At 39.1% G+C, this 18,977-nt stretch overlaps 1 protein-coding gene across 2 annotated transcripts; it reads right to left on the bottom strand.

Moving 5' to 3' along the window:
- Positions 1–2,560: 2,560 nt before the first annotated feature.
- Positions 2,561–16,530, bottom strand: LOC311284236 (CMRF35-like molecule 5). Of its 2 annotated transcripts, XM_084399181.1 has the most exons (5): positions 15,497–16,530; positions 15,060–15,380; positions 14,549–14,875; positions 7,878–8,390; positions 2,561–6,140 (listed from the first exon to the last, which is right to left on the bottom strand). In XM_084399181.1, the coding sequence occupies exons 1-4, from the start codon at positions 15,534–15,536 to the stop codon at positions 8,317–8,319; spliced, it is 762 nt and encodes a 253-aa protein (XP_084255307.1). In that variant the 5' UTR covers positions 15,537–16,530; the 3' UTR covers positions 2,561–6,140; positions 7,878–8,316. The 2 variants fall into 2 exon arrangements, with proteins under 2 accessions (XP_084255307.1, XP_084255306.1); XM_084399180.1 differs by lacking the exons at positions 2,561–6,140; positions 7,878–8,390 and adding an exon at positions 11,549–14,052.
- Between the last annotated feature and the right edge of the window lie 2,447 nt (positions 16,531–18,977).

The following is an 18,977-nucleotide window of genomic DNA, read 5'->3' as shown; positions in this document are numbered from 1 at the left end:
AAAACTGTTTCCATTGCAGTTTTGCGAAATATTTCTTTTTCGAATTGCCTGAAAAACCACCTCATGCAAGCGTAAAAACTTTTTTTGCGTTAAATGCGAGTTTTTGCGAAATTGACGTGCTTCAGTTGGGCGTATTTTCAATTCGCAATTTCAATTTGCGCAATTTGAAGGGTAATGGAAACGCAGCTAGAGAGAGAGAGAGAGGGGAGGGAGAGGGGGAGAGAGAGAGAGAGAGAGAGATAGACAGACTGATAGACAGAGAGAGAGAGAGATAATAATAAAGAGGGAAGATATCACTGAACAATAGACTCTATCTATGCACGATCGCTTCCGGGTTTAGTCTCAGCCCGCTCACTCACATCCGGTGCTGCGCCGTAAGCCGTGTGTACATTCTGTGCTGTAAAGATAATGGCAAACTACACTCGCTGTTTACAAGAAATGCCCAAGGTTAACGTAAACGACGTCAACACCATTGTGAGGCAGTTTGCTGTCACGCCTAAGAGCAAGAGAGAGAAGGGCTTTAAGCAGTCTGGGATTGTGTCTCTGTTGAAACCTGGAATGGCAATAATGGTCGACAAAGGTTTTCTTGTTGATGACTGTGTGCCATGCAAAGTCTACAGACCTGCTTTCCTGTCAAAAAGGAAACAGCTGACGGCTGATGAGGTAAAGAAGACACAGTCCATTGCTCGGCTGAGGGTCCACGTTGAGCGTCTCATCCGCAGGGTGAAGGAACAAGTTGTTTGACACAAAAATCCCTCTTTCCATCACAGTGAGCATCAACCAGCTGTACACTGTTGCTTGCCTCCTTGTAAATGACCACAATGGCCCCTTAGTAAAAGCATGGGCAAAGGATTAAAGACAAGATAACTTTGTTTGGGGATTGATGAATTTGGATTTATTTTTGTTCAAATACAAATAATTTAAACTTGTATATAAATAACTTTGTACAGTTGCACTGCAGGAATGTAAACATGTACATATAAATAACTTTGTACAGTTTTTAACATTATATACAGTGATGTTGAGTAAATAAAATAAAAACTTTGATACAATATTAAATTATTATTTGTCTTTTTACACCTGTAGGCATCTTGGCAAGTAAAAGTAAAGAAAGAAATGGTCAGCTTTCTCTCTAATGATCTGAAACATTTTGATGTCTTTGTGTATGCGCTGGATCATCATGTCATCCTGTGCATAAACGGCAAAATCACACCAGTCCAATCCTGAAATCAGCATTTGTCCTTGAACTTGCCAAAAGTATGCATGCTGTTGTTTAAGTTCTGGTGTGCCATTGTGAAATTTAAGGTAAGGACAGTCCACGTAACTTTTGACACTGGGACATTTTATCTCCAAAAGTCCAAAAACTTGGTGCTCTTTAGGGTCAAAAATAATCCCATTAGGAGAGGCCCCCAGCCAAGTATCGGGGTGAATTAAGAACCCACAAGGGTAGTAGTTAACTTCTCCCAGCAGACAGTATTCCTCACGTTGATTGCACACGTATATGAACCCATTTACTGCCTATGCTTGTTTTTGTATAGATGTAGAACCCACAAACAACTTCTGTTTAAAACATGCATTTCATTTAGAGATCAGCTGTATTTTATGTCCTCCTACTCTTAATCTATGGGGCTTCTCTGACTTCCTCATCAACCTGAAACATGTCGCCCTCACGCTGACCTCTCCTGAGAACTGATCTTTACTGGACACTGAGAAATTACTCGTATTGATCATATATTGATCAAATAATCCAAATAATAGATCAAATAATACAAACACCGGTACGAACTTGTCAGAAACGGATAAAACGATTTTACAAACCGATTCGCTAACGTTAGTCGAATTTTGCATGATATGAGAGAATAACGTTACTCACCCTCAAAGTTGTCAATGTAGCTTGAAATATATAATTTAAATTGTAATTTTTTGGGGCTCAGAAAAACACGCTGTTTTAGTGTGTGCCCTTTAAATGTAAATTAACTGTTGCTGCCGGCCCAGGGGGCGGAGCCTCACGAGCTCGCGCTTCAGGACAATCTCAAAAGAAACTCTGAGTTGCGGTGTTCATTTCGACTCGGAGTCGGACAGTAATGCCCACAGAGCCAGAGAATATATGCTGTATGGACATAGAACAGGTATAGTTTAGTTTAATTATGGTTATAATCTTATTTGTCATCTGCTTTAGTACACTATTAATACAAGCCTGCTGTAGCAAACCCTGTCCGAATGATGACAACATATACTGATGAGTTCAGTGAAGTTTATTGTACATCACACAAAAGTTAGTTTTACTCCAGAGAATCACTGTAAGACCTAAATAAACACAGTATAAGAAGTGCACATTAAAGTCTTATCCATAAACTCTCTCTCTCTCTCTCTCTCTCTCTCTCCCTTTCATTATCATCAACAGCGAAGTACACAAAACACTCTTACAACTAACAGTAAACAAATATATACACACCTTTTCAGTGGGTGCTAAATAAACTGGTAAACCTTATATCCGTAAAATGACTCAATGAGCTGTCATAAAGACCGCGCTCGCACTTTCATTTCTTCCGTGTCCAGTCACGTTAGTCCTGTTGCTCCGGAGAGTGTAAGCTGGATCACAAACAGTTGGTACAGATCCATCCTCGAGTAACAGGAGTAAATTAATGAAGACTGCTGTGTTCATTCTTACATCCATCAACAGCACACCTCAATCGCTTAGGAGACATTCTTGTCTACAGCTGCTCAAGCGTCGAACTATGGCGGACTGTGTCCAGCTCACTCAGGGCGGGTCTAGGCTCAAACTGAAGTGTCACTCAACAGTCGTGGGAGGGGCCTGCTCAATTCTACGTCACATTGCGCCGAATCTGAGAACAGCTCATTCTGAGACAGTGTTTATGGGTGTATTCACACCAGGAAAGTCCGATAGTTCACTTGCTTTGGTCCGGACCAAATAGAATGTTGATTTTTTTTGTTTGGTACGGTTCGCTTTCACACTGCTCTTTTTGCAAGTGAACCAAAATGTGTAAACAAAACCACACGTGGGCTAAGGTCGTCCATTCATTGGACAGGAATTCTCAAGCAGGGAAAAACAGGAAGTGCACAAACAGGCTCAGCATGGAGATATTTCATTATGTAATATTTGTTATTTTACTGATTTGGTGTTATTCTCTACAAACGCAATATGAAGAAACTAATGAGCATCATATGATACAATGTCATCTATACGATATTGTAATTAGGATTTAGAGAAGACGACGATGTGCTGCAAGACGGTTCCGGCGGAGAGAACAAGCTTTTAAACCATTTAAGCGCGATAAGACAAAAGAGAACGCTCTGTCTGTGAATGTCCTGATGCACACACGACGCGCAGAAAGACGCGCAACAGTATCGCGTGCACAGACAGCGCGCCGGAATTCTCTTTCTCTTTCACGCTTGAATGAACAATAAGTCACCATTATGCCAAAATGTCAGTTTTGTTAATTATCCTCATAAGAGCAGTCAAATAAAAAGGCGCAGTTTTCTGCAATTGGGTCGGTTCATGTTCACACCGTAAACGAACCGTACCAGAGTTCGTTTGGAACCGTACCGAGACCACCTCTTCAGCCGGGTCTCGGTTCGATTGTTTGGTCCGCACCCGAGTTCGATTGCTGTATTCACACCTGCCCAAAAGGTCCGCACCAAGGGGGGAAACGAACTAGAGTTCGATTCAATCGAACCAAACAAGGCAGGTGTGAATACACCCTATGATTTATTGAGATTGTAAAAAAACACTGGGTGGATTTTGATCATTCTAGGGTGGTTTTGCTCACACACTGCCAACACACATTTATGTTCAAACACCATGTAAAAGTGAATTTTGCATAATAGGTGCCCTTTAACCCCAGTCAAAAAAAAAAAAAAAAACGTCAAGTAAATAAAATAAGTTATCAAAATCTTGAAAAAGTAAGCAGTATATTCTGTTCGTCAACATTTCCACAAACTTCATCGACCCCGGTGGTTTAACCTGTTAAGCTGCAACCCCACTTTTGAAAAATCCCCAGAAATGACATACCCAAACTGAAACACATACAGTTCATGAACCCTTTGTACTAAAAGCACAAAAATTGTTATAAATAGCTTCAAAGTTTTGTAAAGTTATTAGAAATTATTTTTTATGAAACATCCTCATGAAAATAAAATTGAAGTTGGCACTGGAGCAATCTAGAAATGCACTATAGCTAAAGCCACATGTCTAAACATTTTATGTTTAAAATCTGAAGATAATAAGTCCAAAACTCTGGATTTAGTTCAATGTTTTTCAAGACCATGTCAAATGACTTTATTTTTAACGTCCTGGAATGTCACATGATCATGGCTCTTCTTCATGTTCCATATATGGGCTATTATTGTGCATATAGCGCCCTCAGGCTGTTGGTATGAATTAAAAACACAGTAAATCAGAGTCCCAAACGCTCATAAAGATTACATCGACGCATTTGGGTATAAATTCAATAAATATTATTCCTGTCTATAGAAATATGATGTAAATCTATGAGAATCTATCAATATTTCTCCAAATCTGCACATTTTTGAGCTAAAGCCCTGAGGGACGTTGTTTTGTGTATCGCTGTCATGACGACAGCACGGAGTTTTTTATGAATGAAAGCGGCTGACGCGCATAATTCATATTAAAGGTATCGACTCATTTTTTCATTTCATAACTCCTGACACAAATTAAGACATAACTGTCACTATGAGTTTCTCAGAATACAATAGTGGTCAAATAATGAAACTTGAGTATTATATCTTTTTAATTATGTATAGTTTGTCAAGGTATAACATTAAATCTGATAGTAATTTTGAATTAAAAAAATAAATAACGCTTCAGTGCGCCGACGCACTGGCAACGGTTAACAGGTTAATAGCATCCATGGTGCTCTTCTAACCCCACTCCTGGTACCATGTAGCCTAATATTCAATATGGCGACCAATTAAACACTGCTGATTGATTGATACAGCATACATTAATGTACTGTCAATTATCCTTTAATTGTGTGCTTCATTACATATATATTTTTTTAATTTAATTTAATATGTTGACATTTAGTAAGAGATTTAAAGAAAGGCTGAAAGTGTGATTAAGTTCTCAATAAAAAGAGCTCAGATGAGTTTTACTGAGAACATCACATTTCAGTGGACTTTAAAAATCATAGTACTTATTAGCTAGATTAAAATTAGTAATCATGGTTAACAATAATTCACAGTATTCACAAGTATTATACAAGATATTTTTCAGAACCAACATGTTTATGTTTTATTACATCAGTGGGGAGTAAATTTTGTGAAATAAACATTATTAGAGCATAAGCTAAAAGCTTTCCATAATCCATGAATATCACATTTTCAAACAATATCACAACCCTCATCTGTGTTTTTTTTAAAGTTATCAGGCCGTTAAAATGAGAACTGAGACAAAAAAAAAACAGTAGTTTCTGTATTTGCTAAAGTTTCCCCCCTTCTTGTACTGGAAGATACAAAGCGGCTGATCGAATCCAGTGTTGTCCTGACCAGAAAAAGGTCACCAACCTCCTTTGAATGCTTGAAATTAGTCCTGTAGGTGAATGCAGTTCACACAGTTCCTGCCAAAGAGCAGAAGTGGTAGTAGTAGCCCTAAAAATACAATGCATTAAAATGCAAGCACAGTTATTGCAATGCATATTTGTTCAAGTAGTGCAATTCAACAAGCTTTCTTTGCTTCAAAGACATTTGTCATTAATTTTCTTCCATAACATAAAAGGTTAAAAAGAAATATTAGATTCAAGCTCAAAAGGTGCCATCTAGTGGTCACAGTGAAGGCGATCTGTCGGTGACATCATTTCCGAATGCGTGACTTTCGTACGGCCAATAGAAATATCGGATTACCAATAAGGAGCAAAACCTCAGGAATGAAGATCACCGAAGAGCCTGAAGATACAAGAGAAAGAGGATTTTTAATGTTCAATGTGAGATTCATACATGCAAATCTGAAGAGGTTTTAGTACGGTAATACTCATCTGTTATTGGTGTATCACGTGAAGTCAATGTGATTTCTGTGATCATTTGAGTTTTCTCTGATACTGATGATGATGATGATGATGATGATGATGATGATGGATATGGCGTGTTCAGCTCAGTTGTCTCTGTAATGACAGTAATGTTCTCACAGTATCAGAGATGCCATTTAATGAACTTCTCATGCAGAACATTCACTTCTGTTTTTGCACATTAAAAATAAACCCGTGCTAGCTTGTGTTTGCTGACTCAGTCACCCAGATACAGCAGCATAAACAGACAATTTCAGTTTTTTTTTACTTTAAAACAATCATGATGTTTAAATAATAATATGATCTATAGGGCTGGGCGATTTAAATCGCGATATTGTTATGCGCATCTCGTCAGTAAAGCCGGTTCCTTGATTAGTAGTAAATCGCCATCACCTGCTTTCAGATGGAGCGGCATTTACTACAAAGAGCCGTAGTTAACTGACAAGCTGAGCCATATCGCATTAATATCGCGGACGTATCGCCAGCGATAATTAATGCGATATGGCTCAGCTTATCAGTTAACTACGGCTCTTTGTACACAGCAAAAACTCCAGTGTTAAATTAACACTCCTGGGAGTGTATGAGTCCACACTCAAGAGTGTTAAAGTTAATGAGATAATTAAGTGATTAATTTAGTGATGATTGAGCATTATTGAAGACACCTGATGTTAACAAGCAGAATCACTGAAGGAGAAAATCTCAAATTGAAAGTTACCGTTATGACGATCAATGGTTGCTTTAGTTTCACTCTTGACCCTTATATGATTAACTTTAGATTTTGTTTGTCTGTTGTTTCTGAATTATAATCACCAGTTGAACAAAGAAAAAAAAGTGATCTGATGGTGTATGTTATGTTATGACAATAGTCATTTGAACTTGATCACTGAACTCATTAACATCCTTCTTTCTGACTTCGATTTATGTTGTTGGTTAGTGAATCTGCATAAATGCCCAGAATTTTTCATATAATATAAAGGATTTCTTAAAAGTTGTTTAAAAAAAAAAAAATCATTATTTTAGGCACACACAGATGTCAAGGTTCAGTCTATGCATCTCAACAATGGTGAGGAGCAGAATATTAAATTAGGAAAAGTAAATTACATAGACAATTCAAATCATAATTTATTCATACCGCAATGCATGATGGGAGCCATTAATGAGTTGTGATTGGTGGCAGCCACTGCAACATGCTTTATTATTGTCACCATTGTTGAGATTCACAGGCTGATTATTGATGTCTGTGTTTCTAAATACATTAATTTGAAAGTGTTTTGATCAGTACAATGTTTATTAAATATTTTGAATTATAAGTAAAGTACTGATAATCATAGGTTGAAGAATCACTAAACTGCAGCTAACAAGTTAAACCAAACTATCTCAATAGGTTTCCTTTTTCAGATCACAGCATGATTATGTCAAAACATAAGCAACACTATAAGATAACATATTACTTTGTTCATTTAACTGTTATAAATCAATAACAGCAGACAAACAACAGTAAATATTAAAGTAAACATATAATGGTCTAGAGCCCAACTAAAGCAAACACCCATCACCTTAATGGTAACTTACAATTTGTGATTTTCTTCTTAAGTGATTCTGCTTGTTAACATCAGGTGTCTTCAATAATGCTCAATCATCACTAAATTAATCACTTAATTATCTCCTCAGCCCTAAATGCCGCTCCATCTGAAAGCAGGTGATGGCGATTTACTACTAATCAAGGAACCGGCTTTACTGACGAGATGCGCATAACAATATCGCGATTTAAATCGCCCAGCCCTAATGATCTATATAAACCAATAACAGTATTTATAAATGCTCAGTTCTGACCCGTAACATTGATCAGGACTCGTGTGATGAAGATCTTGTGTCCTTGATCAGACTGAACTCCACACCAGTATTCTGAATCTTCTTCAGTCACATGACTGATGCTTCCCGTCAGGAGCTGCTGTTCTCTGTCATCATACAGCCGGATCTTTCCCTCATCCCTCCATCTTCTGCTCTCCTTCACAGACGTCTCTTTAGCACAGAGATCAGCTCCAGATGTCCAGCACAGAAACTTCACATCACGAATGTGGGATTGTGGGTATTTGCAGTTGATGTTATGCGACACTAAAGTATTTAAAAGTGACTTTCTAATATTTGTATAATATTTCACCATGTTAGTTAAACTTCTGGTCATTATTTAATCCAAGTTTTAGTTCTACTGATGTGATTGTTGGATCAGGACTTGAGTGAAAGTCCAGATGATCTTTTTTTGTTGTTAGATTCAGGTCTTCTTTTGAGTTTTTCCTGGAAGCATCTTTAAAATAAACTGCTGAATGTGACACACGACCAGCTCCTCTGAAAGAGAGAGAGACAGAGAGAGAGAGAGAGATATTAATAATGAGGGAAGTGAAATTAGTACTTTAAACATGGTTAATGAACTCACAGACAACAGACTTGTGCAGATCAAAGTCATTATAAAAAAAGTGTTATTTTACAGATTTTTTCACAGAATTATTCTATTATTTCTTATTTTCATTTTATTAATTTTACATTTGTTTTCCAGAATCCTTGCGGCACTTAAGTACAAAATCTTCCCATTACAGGTATACGTGCACCCTTATTTTGAGGACAAAACCCCCCAAACTTCATGCGATCGGGAGCTGTCTGTAGGATATTAGCACTCGTCTGTATTCAGTGTAACTTCATGGCATCTACGCACTCATGAACTTTGACAGGCGATGATCTGACAAAAGACGGCCATTGTGACACTGTAAAGTGATGGTACTATGGAGGCATGTGCTTTTTAAAACCATTTTCATAGATTTAACGTTACATTCTGCTCGGAAAATACGTTAATTTGACTAGAAACACCGGAGACCGGAAATGTAAAGGATAATTCAACTACACTGTAAAAATGAATACGCTATATTTACTCAATAAAATTGTGGCAACAGATTACAAGCAATATTATTAATTAAATTGAACAAATTAGAATTGAGTAATAATTAATCAAATTAATTCCTTAAAAGGTAACCATTTAAAATGATTAAAATTTACATAAAAAAAAAATATATATATCAAAATAACAGACAGAGGTCAAAGATGAATTAAGAACTCTTTATTTTTTATTGGCAACATTGAAGACACCTGATGTTAACAAGCAGAATCACTGAAGGAGAAAACCGTAATTGTAAGTCACCGTTATGGTGATCAGTGTTTGTTTTAGTTGGGCTCTTGACCTTAAATCATTAACTTTAGATTTTGTTTGGTTGTTGTACCTGAGTTATAACAGCCAGATGAACAAAGAGAAAAGGTGATCTGATGGTGTTGATTGTGTTTTAACAATCATTATTTCACCTGAATCGCTGAACTCATACAGAGCCCAATGTCTGAGTTTTGTTTATTTTATTAATTATAGCAGCACTGTCCTTGTACAGCATAATATGTTTAGCCTTTTCAATGAAATCCAAATGATCAAAAAAATAAAATAAAAATAAAACACTTTTTTTTTTATGTATGCACACACAGGCATCAAGATTTAGCGTATGAATCTCAGCAATGGTGACAAACAGATCACATCTGATCATAAGCTCATTATATATTCATGCAGCAATGCATGATGGGAGCCATGAATGAGTTTTGATTGGTGGAACCCAGAATGCACTGCAACATGCTTTATAAATGTCACCATTGTTGAGATTCACAGGCTGATTATTGATGTCTGTGTATTTAAAAACAAAATCAATTTTTTTTTGTATATTAGATAATTAATTATAGCAGCTCTGTCCCTGTACAGTATAATATTTTTAACTATATGAGTTCAGAGAATCAGGTCAAATGATTGTGAAATAATGATTATGTTAAAACATAACCAACACCATCAGATCACCTTTTCTCGTTGTTCATCTGGCTGTTATAACTCATGTACAGCAGCCAAACAAAATCTAAAGATAATGATTTAAGGTCAAGAGCCCAACTAAAACAAACACTGATCACCATAACGGTGACTTACAATTACGGTTTTCTCCTTCAGTGATTCTGCTTGTTAACATCAGGTGTCTTCAATGTTGGCTATAAAAAATAAAGAGTTCTTAATTCATCTTTGACCTCTGTCTGTTATTTCGATATTTTTGTTTACATTTTTTTTAAATTTTACTCATTTTAAATGGTTAACTTTTAAGGAATTAATTTGATTAATTATTACTCAATTCTAATTTGTTCAATTTAATTAATAATATTGCTTGTAATCTGTTGCCACAATTTTATTGAGTAAATATAGCGTATTCATTTTTACAGTGTACGAGTCGGGTGAGTCTTCCTCGTTCAGAAAAAAGATGGTGAATAAATGTATTATTTGGTCAGTCTGACCGAGCTCCACATAAGAACGAATGGTGTGATTTTGGAGCGGGACTTTCTGTTTGTCAGATCAATGAAATTGTAAGGATGGAAATCCTTGCAAAATCTTGTTTCAACCCCCTCTAAGAGCCACTTGGAATTCGTAAAGGCACAGAAGTGCTGATAGTGATCAAGGCTTGTAGGCCAATATGTGTGTACTGAATGTCGACAATTTAGTGCGGTGGGGGACGTGGTTGTTTTCTGACTGGACAGTTTGACTGTCTCAAGTTTGTGTTTCAGTAATATGGTCAAGGAAAGGATAAAAGAAGATTGCAACAGTTGCTCTATCTCTACTTTTTGCTGGCTCTTCTTTGCTCTGCTGGGCTTTCTTTTCTTGGGTCCTGCTCTTTGGCTCTCTTCTCTTTCTCTCTTCTAAAGCCATTGTCTCTCTCTTTCTCTCTCTCTCTCTCTCTCTCTCTCTCTCTCTCTCTCTCTCTCTCTCTCTCTCTCGTTACATTCTACATATATGCTGGGTACAATTAATGGTATAATTTATCATCATCTAATACATCTATTTTGTAACTGTAAGGACCATCCATTAGCCCAACGACGGAATCCAACGGCCTGGCGAAGGTTTAAAGTGTGTATGTCTTTTCAGCGATCCAGTGAAGTTCACTTAATTTATTGGAACTTAGTTTTAGTATTACTTTAGCTCTATGCGTAATCTGACTCCAATTTCAAATGATAATCAAATTTAGATCGTATTTCTGATTAGAAAATAATCATAAATATTGATTATGAATTAATTTAGATCTTTGATTATTCTGATTTGATTATTCTGATTATCCCATACTTTCAATTATTCGTTCATCACGGACCTAGTGTCGCTTTGAGACGTCACGTCGCGACTGCGCGCTCACGATCACAAACTAGCCAGTCCTGAAATAGTCAGAGGGTGCAGTGCAAGTATTTTACCCAATGCAGCCGCTCACTGCAGACCCATAGGTGTAATTTTTTATAATATTTGCAGAGTACAACATGCTAAGTCAGGGAATAGTCAGAAATCAGGAGGTCTTCCTAAGATGTGCCCCATGGTCCATTCAAAGTGCCTCCAGTTTGATCTATTCTGGACAAAATTTGCAGAAACACCAGACTATTAATCTACTGGAAATAATGATTTCAAAAGAATGCAGAATAAATCAAGATGTAACATTTATTTGTCAGGTAAAAATATCTCATGCCAATTACAGAAGTAAATTATTAAAAGCCAATTCAAAAAATATATGACATCATTTACTCAAAGATGACTCTAAAAGTAAGTAATGTTTTCCTGATAAAGACACACAGTAATGTGTTAGGGTTTTCCAACAGGAAAATACTGACATGTATTACTGTGCGGGGGATTCTCCTGGTAAAAGATTCCCAAAGGTTGCTCTGTTCCCTCACCTTAAATACCAGATCAGAACAGAAGGGGGGTTAAGCAAATGTTGTTTAGAGTTGTTTGGGCCAATCCATGTACCCGAGGGGGGTAGCACCTGGTTTCTTGGGATATCGTAAAGAGATATCAGCCAGAGATACAGGATTATCCTAAGTTCTCAATCTTTCTCATTAAACCAATGACTGCAATGAAATTAAGACCATTTTACCAATCGCACTGCGACACTTAAAATGATACCAAACATGAAAAGGAAAAAACAACATATTCACAAGATACACCATATGTGTTATATAGACATTCTTAATGAACTTTCAGTGCCTTGAGGAGGGAGAGGGGGGATGAGTTGAAGTCAAACAAGGGGACAAGGAGATAAGTTTGGGCAGGACAAGGTTCTGTGCTCTGTCTTTGCTATCTGCTGTCCAGGGTGCATTTTATGGCTTTATTGCAGGGTGCGTTTTGTTTTAGCAGGAAAATCAGTTCTTACATAACTATTTTAAGTGTAACCATAAAACATATATTGGCATTAAATCCTATGTGCTTACTTGTTTTGATTTGGTATTAACATTAATGTGTTACCTATTGCAATACAATATCGTCCAAGGACGGCAGCCAATGGTGCGGTAGAAGGATACCTGCACATTCTGTCTCATCAGTGTGGCAAAGTAATTGTCATAATACAGAAGGAGACAACACAGGTGAGTAGCGTGACACAGATGTTTATTTGCAGGAACCGGAAGCACAAGCAGCAGAGAGTCACTGGTCAGTATAATGGCAGTCAGATAGATTAGGATGTAACTTAGATTGATGATAACTGAAATCTTGATCTGGTTCCAGGAGCGGATGACAGAACAGGCCTCAGATGGGCTGAAGGAGAGAGGATGAAGACAGATGACTGGTACGGGAGACTGGTAGGGAAGACACTACCCTCGATGGTGGGGCGGCTAAGGGGTATGTGGAGATCCCCCCGGTGGAGCCGTCGGTTGCGATCCAATTGAATCCATAGACCATTACCTGGTTTAATCCACGTCTCCCCTTCCGGGTCTGTAAGTTCTCATCATCTCTGGGGGGCAAGGCTTACAGAGCCTGTGGAGAAGCCGCCTCTGCCTTGCATGCTATGGCACTCCTGCAGGTCAAGCAGGCCCAGGACTAAAGGAACTGCACGAGGGTAGTTACGACCCAGGGGTTATGCAGGAATTGCATGCTATGAAGGACCTCGCCTTAAGAGCGATGAAAGTCACTGATCACTCCCTGGGTCGGGCGATGTCCACCTTAGTGGCTTCAGGCTTCTCTGGCTGAACATGGCTGATATACGTGAGAGAAAGAGCCTCCACCCAGGCCAAAGCGTGGGTCCGGCCACAGGAAGCCTGCCCAGCCCATCCAGGCCCCTGCCAAACCAGACGGGAAGCGTAAGAGCAAGCAATTTGGTTTGCAGCGATTGGCCTGAAGGACGTGTCTTCATGTCTCGATTCTCCCTCAACACAAACCGTTTCTACGCTTTTCATTGTTCCCCTGAGAGAACACAGCTTTTCTTATTCTTAACTATAGTGACAACTGGCTCATACTCTGTGAACACAGGGACATGGTCCTCAGTCACCACAGCCGGTTGGGACTTCGGGTCAACTGGGAAAAGAGCAAACTCTCCCCTGTGCAGAGGATCTTTTTTTCTCTGTATGGAGCTGGACTCGGTCAACCAGAAAGCACACCTCACAGAGGAACGTATTCAGTCAGTATTTAACTACTGTCCTAACTGTGTGAGATGCAAATCTCGCATGCCAATGTCCATTGGCTCGTTTAGTTACATTCGAAGTTGACCCAATTCGTCGGTCTGTTCTGACGTAACGTCTCCATTCCCTCCTTCAGGAAACGAGGGATATACACGTAACTGAGACGTTTTTCCAGTCTTACAAAAGGATAGTCAACAGTGTTTGAAACTTGTTTGAAAACAGTATTTTGTGATTGTGTTTGATGACGTTATTAAGGGTTGTTAAGAGTCTGATCATTTCCACAAGTGAGCAAGCATACAATAAAAACAATAAAATAAAATAAAAATCCATGAAATGTTTAAAAAACACCTATTTACACAGTCTGTGTCTCATTTGTAGCTCAGTGTTCATCCTGGACCCTGTTTACTGCACATCTGTGTGTCCTTTTAAATGAGTCATTTTATACACATTCTCAGCTGTGGAGATTCAACTGATGAGACGGATGAGGAGGAGGATGGTGGTGGTGATGTTGCTTCTGGAACTTTTGTATATAAAAAAATGAAACAATGAATTTCTAAAGGATGCTTTTTTCACACACAGAACTCTAATGGTGAGGATACATGTTTACTGATGTCTATCACACATTCACTACCCAGAATTCATGTTTGCTGACACAGACACTTCGTGAGCTGTTAGTTTGAGTTTCCAGAGCTGAAGCCTGTGGTTTCACACTGAATAATACAGTATAGCAGAGTGACTGATGAGCACTGTTAAACTGCAGTTAACTGTAGTAAAAGTGTGTTAAAAGGACTCACAGCAGTTTTCCATTGTTCAGAACAGCATCATTATTTTACACAAAGCTGCACTTTTACCTTCATAAACTATAAAGTTTTTATACTTCCTCTTTTTAACTGTTCGTGGTTTCGCTTTGTTAAACATAAAGAACATCCAAATTAAAATTAATCCTGTGGTTAAACCTGCTTGAACAGAATCAGCTGCAAACATGACACATGACACACAGTGATCTGCATCTGTACCTGTAACATTGATCAGGACTCGTGTGATGAAGATCTTGTGTCCTTGATCAGACTGAACTCCACACCAGTATTCTGAATCTTCTTCAGTCACATGACTGATGCTTCCCGTCAGGAGCTGCTGTTCTCTGTCATCATACAGCCGGATCTTTCCCTCATCCCTCCATCTTCTGCTCTTCTTCACAGACGTCTCTTTAGCACAGAGATCAGCTCCAGATCTCCAGCACAGAAACTTCACATCATGAATGTGGGATTGTGGGTATTTGCAGTTGATGTTCACAGATCCTCCTGCAGAAGCTGATAGACTGATGCTCTTCACACAACAATCCTCTGTTTAAGATCCAGATAAAGTGCAGCAATGTTACAATCACCAGATATATATACACAGTCCTGATTTGATGACCTGTTGAACACAGTAGTGTTCATTTTTATTGAATGACAAACACAAACTTTAGCTAGACATACACACACAGTAGGAGACAAAAAAGTCAGTGTATTTGCCCTAGTTACTGACCTGTTAAAACCTCCAGATTCACTTCAGTGTAGGGATCTATATCGTAAGGGATATCAACTGCACACTGGTACATCCCAGAATCCTCTTCTCTCAGATCTCTGATGGTCACAGTGAAGACTGCTGATCTTCTGTCGTCATACAGAGAGAATCTTCCAGCATCAAACCATTTATCTTTCTTATTAGTCCTGATTTGGTCTTTGCACTCTAGCCACTTTTCTTTACAAAAATACTTTATATAATCTGAATATCCTTTATCATATTTGCATGTGATGTTGACTCCTCCTCCTGAATATCCTGTCACACTCATGGAGCTCACGACACCTACAACAAACCAGCATTAAATACAAAACGAATATATTCATGACAGAACAGAAATTAACTTTCAAATATCTCATTAAATCTATTTTTCATGATTTACTCTGAGTTCAGATTCTTACCAGGAAACATCAGCAGAGTGAAAGTCCAGATGATCTTCATTCTTCTCTCTTATTAAATTATCTTCTCTGTTGTTAGTAGATTCAGTTCTTCTGAAGCTCTCGATGTGTGTTCAGAAGAGTTTTGAGTGTTTCTTTCCTGGTTACATGTTTAACATGAAGAGCTGAATGTGACAGAGACGCCCTCTTCCCCTGAGAGAGAGAGAGAGAGAGAGAGAGAGAGAGAGAGGGGGTGGGGTTAGAGGGGGAGAGAGAGAGATAGAGAGAGAGAGAGAGAGAGAGAGAGAGAGAGAGAGATAGAGAGAGAGAGAGAGAGAGAGAGAGAGCGAGAGAGAAACCGGGAAGTGAAACTAATGCTCCACACATGGTTAATGAACACACAGAGCCACTACACTCTGCCACTAGGTCATGGCAGCACATCACCCCAATCCTCACTCAGCTTCACTGGCTCCCTGTCAAATTCCGCATCACCTACAAAATCCTCCTCTTCACCTATAAATCTCTCCATGCCACTGCCCCCCCAGTACCTACTGGACCTTCTCCATCCCTACATCCCGTCACGGAATCTGCGGTCCATTGACAAGGGCCTGCTCTATGTCTCCCACACAAGACTACGGACTTTTGGGGACAGAGCATTCAGCGTCGCAGCCCCCACCCTCTGGACCTCCATCCCCTCAGACATCAGAAATGCCCCCTCTCTGGACACTTTCAAAAAACTTCTAAAAACCACCTCTTTACAAAGGCATTTAACCTTGAATGACTTTTCTTCTGTCTCTGCAGTTATGTGTAAAGCGTCCTTGGGTCCCGTGAAAGGCTCTATATAAATATAAGTTATTATTATTAATATTAACAGATAAAACTATTTATACTCATATTTTATTCTTATTTATAAAATATATATTTTACAGATATTTTAACAGAATGATTCTATTATTATTTCAAAGCTTTAGTTTTAAGGGATAGTTCACCCAAAAATGATTCTTGATTTACTCACCCTGAAGTCATCCTAGGCATATTCTTCTTTCAGAAGAATACAATCAGAGATATATTTAAAATTGTCCTGGCTCTTCCAAGCTTTATAATGGGAGTCAATGAGTATATTTTTTTGGAAGTCTATCAAAGCGTTTATTAACCTGAGCCGTTTCGAGCACTTTTATAATGGATGGATGCACTTTGATGGACTTCCAAAAAAATATACCCATTGAATCCCATTATAACGCTTGGAAGAGCCAGGACATTTTTTTAATATAACTCCAATTGAATTCTTCTGAAAGATGTGAAGAAGAAATAAGAATGTCAAATACACCTAGGATGGCTTCAGGGTGAGTAAATCATGAGCTACTTTTAATTTTTGGGTGAACTATCCCTTTAGTTTTACATTTTCCAGAACTGTAATATTGAATGTTTTTAACTGACTTAAATTAAGTGTTTCTTCACTGCATCATATTCAGTTTAAAGATACTGATAGTGAAAGCAGCAAACCTCTTCCAGGGCCGGTTCTAGGCAAACGTCTGTCTTGCAATCAGAATTTAGGAACAGATAGTGTTGATCTGTTTTTATGATTTGTGCATTGATTAAAAGCAATCTGAGGTGTGTTCAGTGTTAAAGGTGTTGATGAAGGCCAGTAAAATGCCCCAAACAATCCCATGGCGACCAAGTAAACACTGCTTTGATTGATACAGAATATATTAATTAATTGTCAATTATCCATCATTACATATCATTTTTATATTTCATTTAATTTGTTGTCATTTACTTAGAAATTTAAAGAAAGGCTGAAAGTGTGATTAAGTCCTCCATAATAATAAAGCTCAGCTGAGTTTTACTGAGAACGTCTTGGTTACGTATATAACCCTTGTTCCCTGAGTAGGGAACGGAGACGTTACGTCGTGACGACGAATGGGGTTTCGCTTAGAAAGCCTCTCACCTTCGAGAATACAAAACGACCCAATGGCAAGAAAATGCATGGTGTAACTCCGCCCCACCTCGTGGGTATATAAGGAAGTATGCTGGCAACATGCAGATATGTTTTTGCTTCAGAGCCAAGTGTTTCACTTCACTCCTCACGCCATCCTGAGATCATCGACTTATCTCTACTCTTTGAGACGAGTTCTCCTCTCACAAAAGAGCTAGCGCGTGGCACGTCTTTCTAAAGATGTCTTGCCTGTGCACTTGCAGTCGACTGGTTTTGGATTCTAGGCACAATCGCTGTCTTGCGTGTTTGGGCATTGATCACGCTAAGGCAGCATTTGTGGATGATTCATGTTCCCATTGCGGGAACATGACCTTCGCAACGTTCCGGTCGAGATTCAATGACCTCGTCAGAGGGAGAGTCCCCTCATCCACACCCCGATCTACTGCCTCCACGAGAGGTAGTACTTCGGCTGGTGGCCAGGGTGACCTGAGGGTGACGGTGTGGAACAAAGGACATTTCCTCCTCGGCTCACACCCCCCCCCTCCAGCATTGCACCCCGCCCCGCGTATCTCATTCGGCGCTCCAGATGACGATTCTATGTTGATTGCTGCATCACAAGGTGGACAAGAGTCCTCGGGAGATGAAGATTCGGCTGTGCTGCCACCTTCGGTTGTGCCAGCACAGCCCGAGTCTGATCCCGAGCTGACGGCCATGCTTTCCCGGGCAGCCGCAGCCATTGGGTTAGAGTGGAGTCCTCCACCCTGCCCAGTGCGTTCGCGGCTGGATGATTGGTTTTTGGGTGCGGCCCCAGATCCCCGTCAGCGTCCAACCTTTTCCGCCTTTCCTCCCCTCAATCAGGCCGCTGCCAAACGGTACACTGGGGTTCCCCAGGTTGAACGCTCTGTTGCGATGCAACTGTGTCCGCAGAGCGCTTCTTCCCGCGGCGACCCTAAGCACCCCTCCAAAGCCTGTAGCTTTTCGTCTACTCTGGTGGTGCATTCGTCTACTCTCTGCATGCCACGGGCGAAATTTTCTGTGTATGTTATATTATATTCCGATAATCCATGAATATCACATTTGCAAACAATATCACAACCAATTTATCAGGCCGTTAAAATGAGAGCCGACACTAAAACAGTAGTTGCTGTATTTGCTAAAGTTTGTAAACTTTATGAAATTGAGCACAGCTGCGTACACTTTTGTTTCTGAAATATTCAGTACTTACTTACATCAAACTCTGACCAAAGGTTTTTGATCATTTCTTTTCATCTGCAGAACAAAATGCTGCGCTGTAATTTAATTTGCAGTGAGATGATTGACAGCAGCATATTCACTGTAATCCTGATTATTCCTGATATTTTCACTATCAGTACAGTCAGATTACAGTGGAAATTCACCACTGCGTAATTCAGATCTTCAGCAGATGTGATGCATGGGCGTATTAAGGCGGTCAGGGGCCCCTAAGCTGCTCTTTTGGTGAGGCCCCAACTTAATTATTATGCTTTACTGGAACAATATATATTGTGCCATACATGATCCAAACACAAATAGTAAGGTGAACTGGCATAC

Source organism: Rutilus rutilus (genome assembly GCF_951802725.1).
Source record: "Rutilus rutilus genome assembly, chromosome: 2".
NCBI lineage: Eukaryota > Metazoa > Chordata > Actinopteri > Cypriniformes > Leuciscidae > Rutilus > Rutilus rutilus.
Note: the sequence above shows the minus strand (reverse complement) of the source record. Positions and strands in the feature narration are given on the sequence as shown.

Coding starts and splice junctions, on each gene's coding strand:
- LOC311284236 (XM_084399180.1), bottom strand. CDS start 15,536: ATGAAGATCATCTGGACTTTCACTCTGCTGATGTTTCCTG. Junction 15,381..15,496: donor CACTCTGCTGATGTTTCCTG/GTAAGAATCTGA, acceptor GGTTTGTTGTAG/GTGTCGTGAGCTCCATGAGT. Junction 14,053..14,548: donor AGTCCTGATCAATGTTACAG/GTACAGATGCAG, acceptor TATATACAAAAG/TTCCAGAAGCAACATCACCA.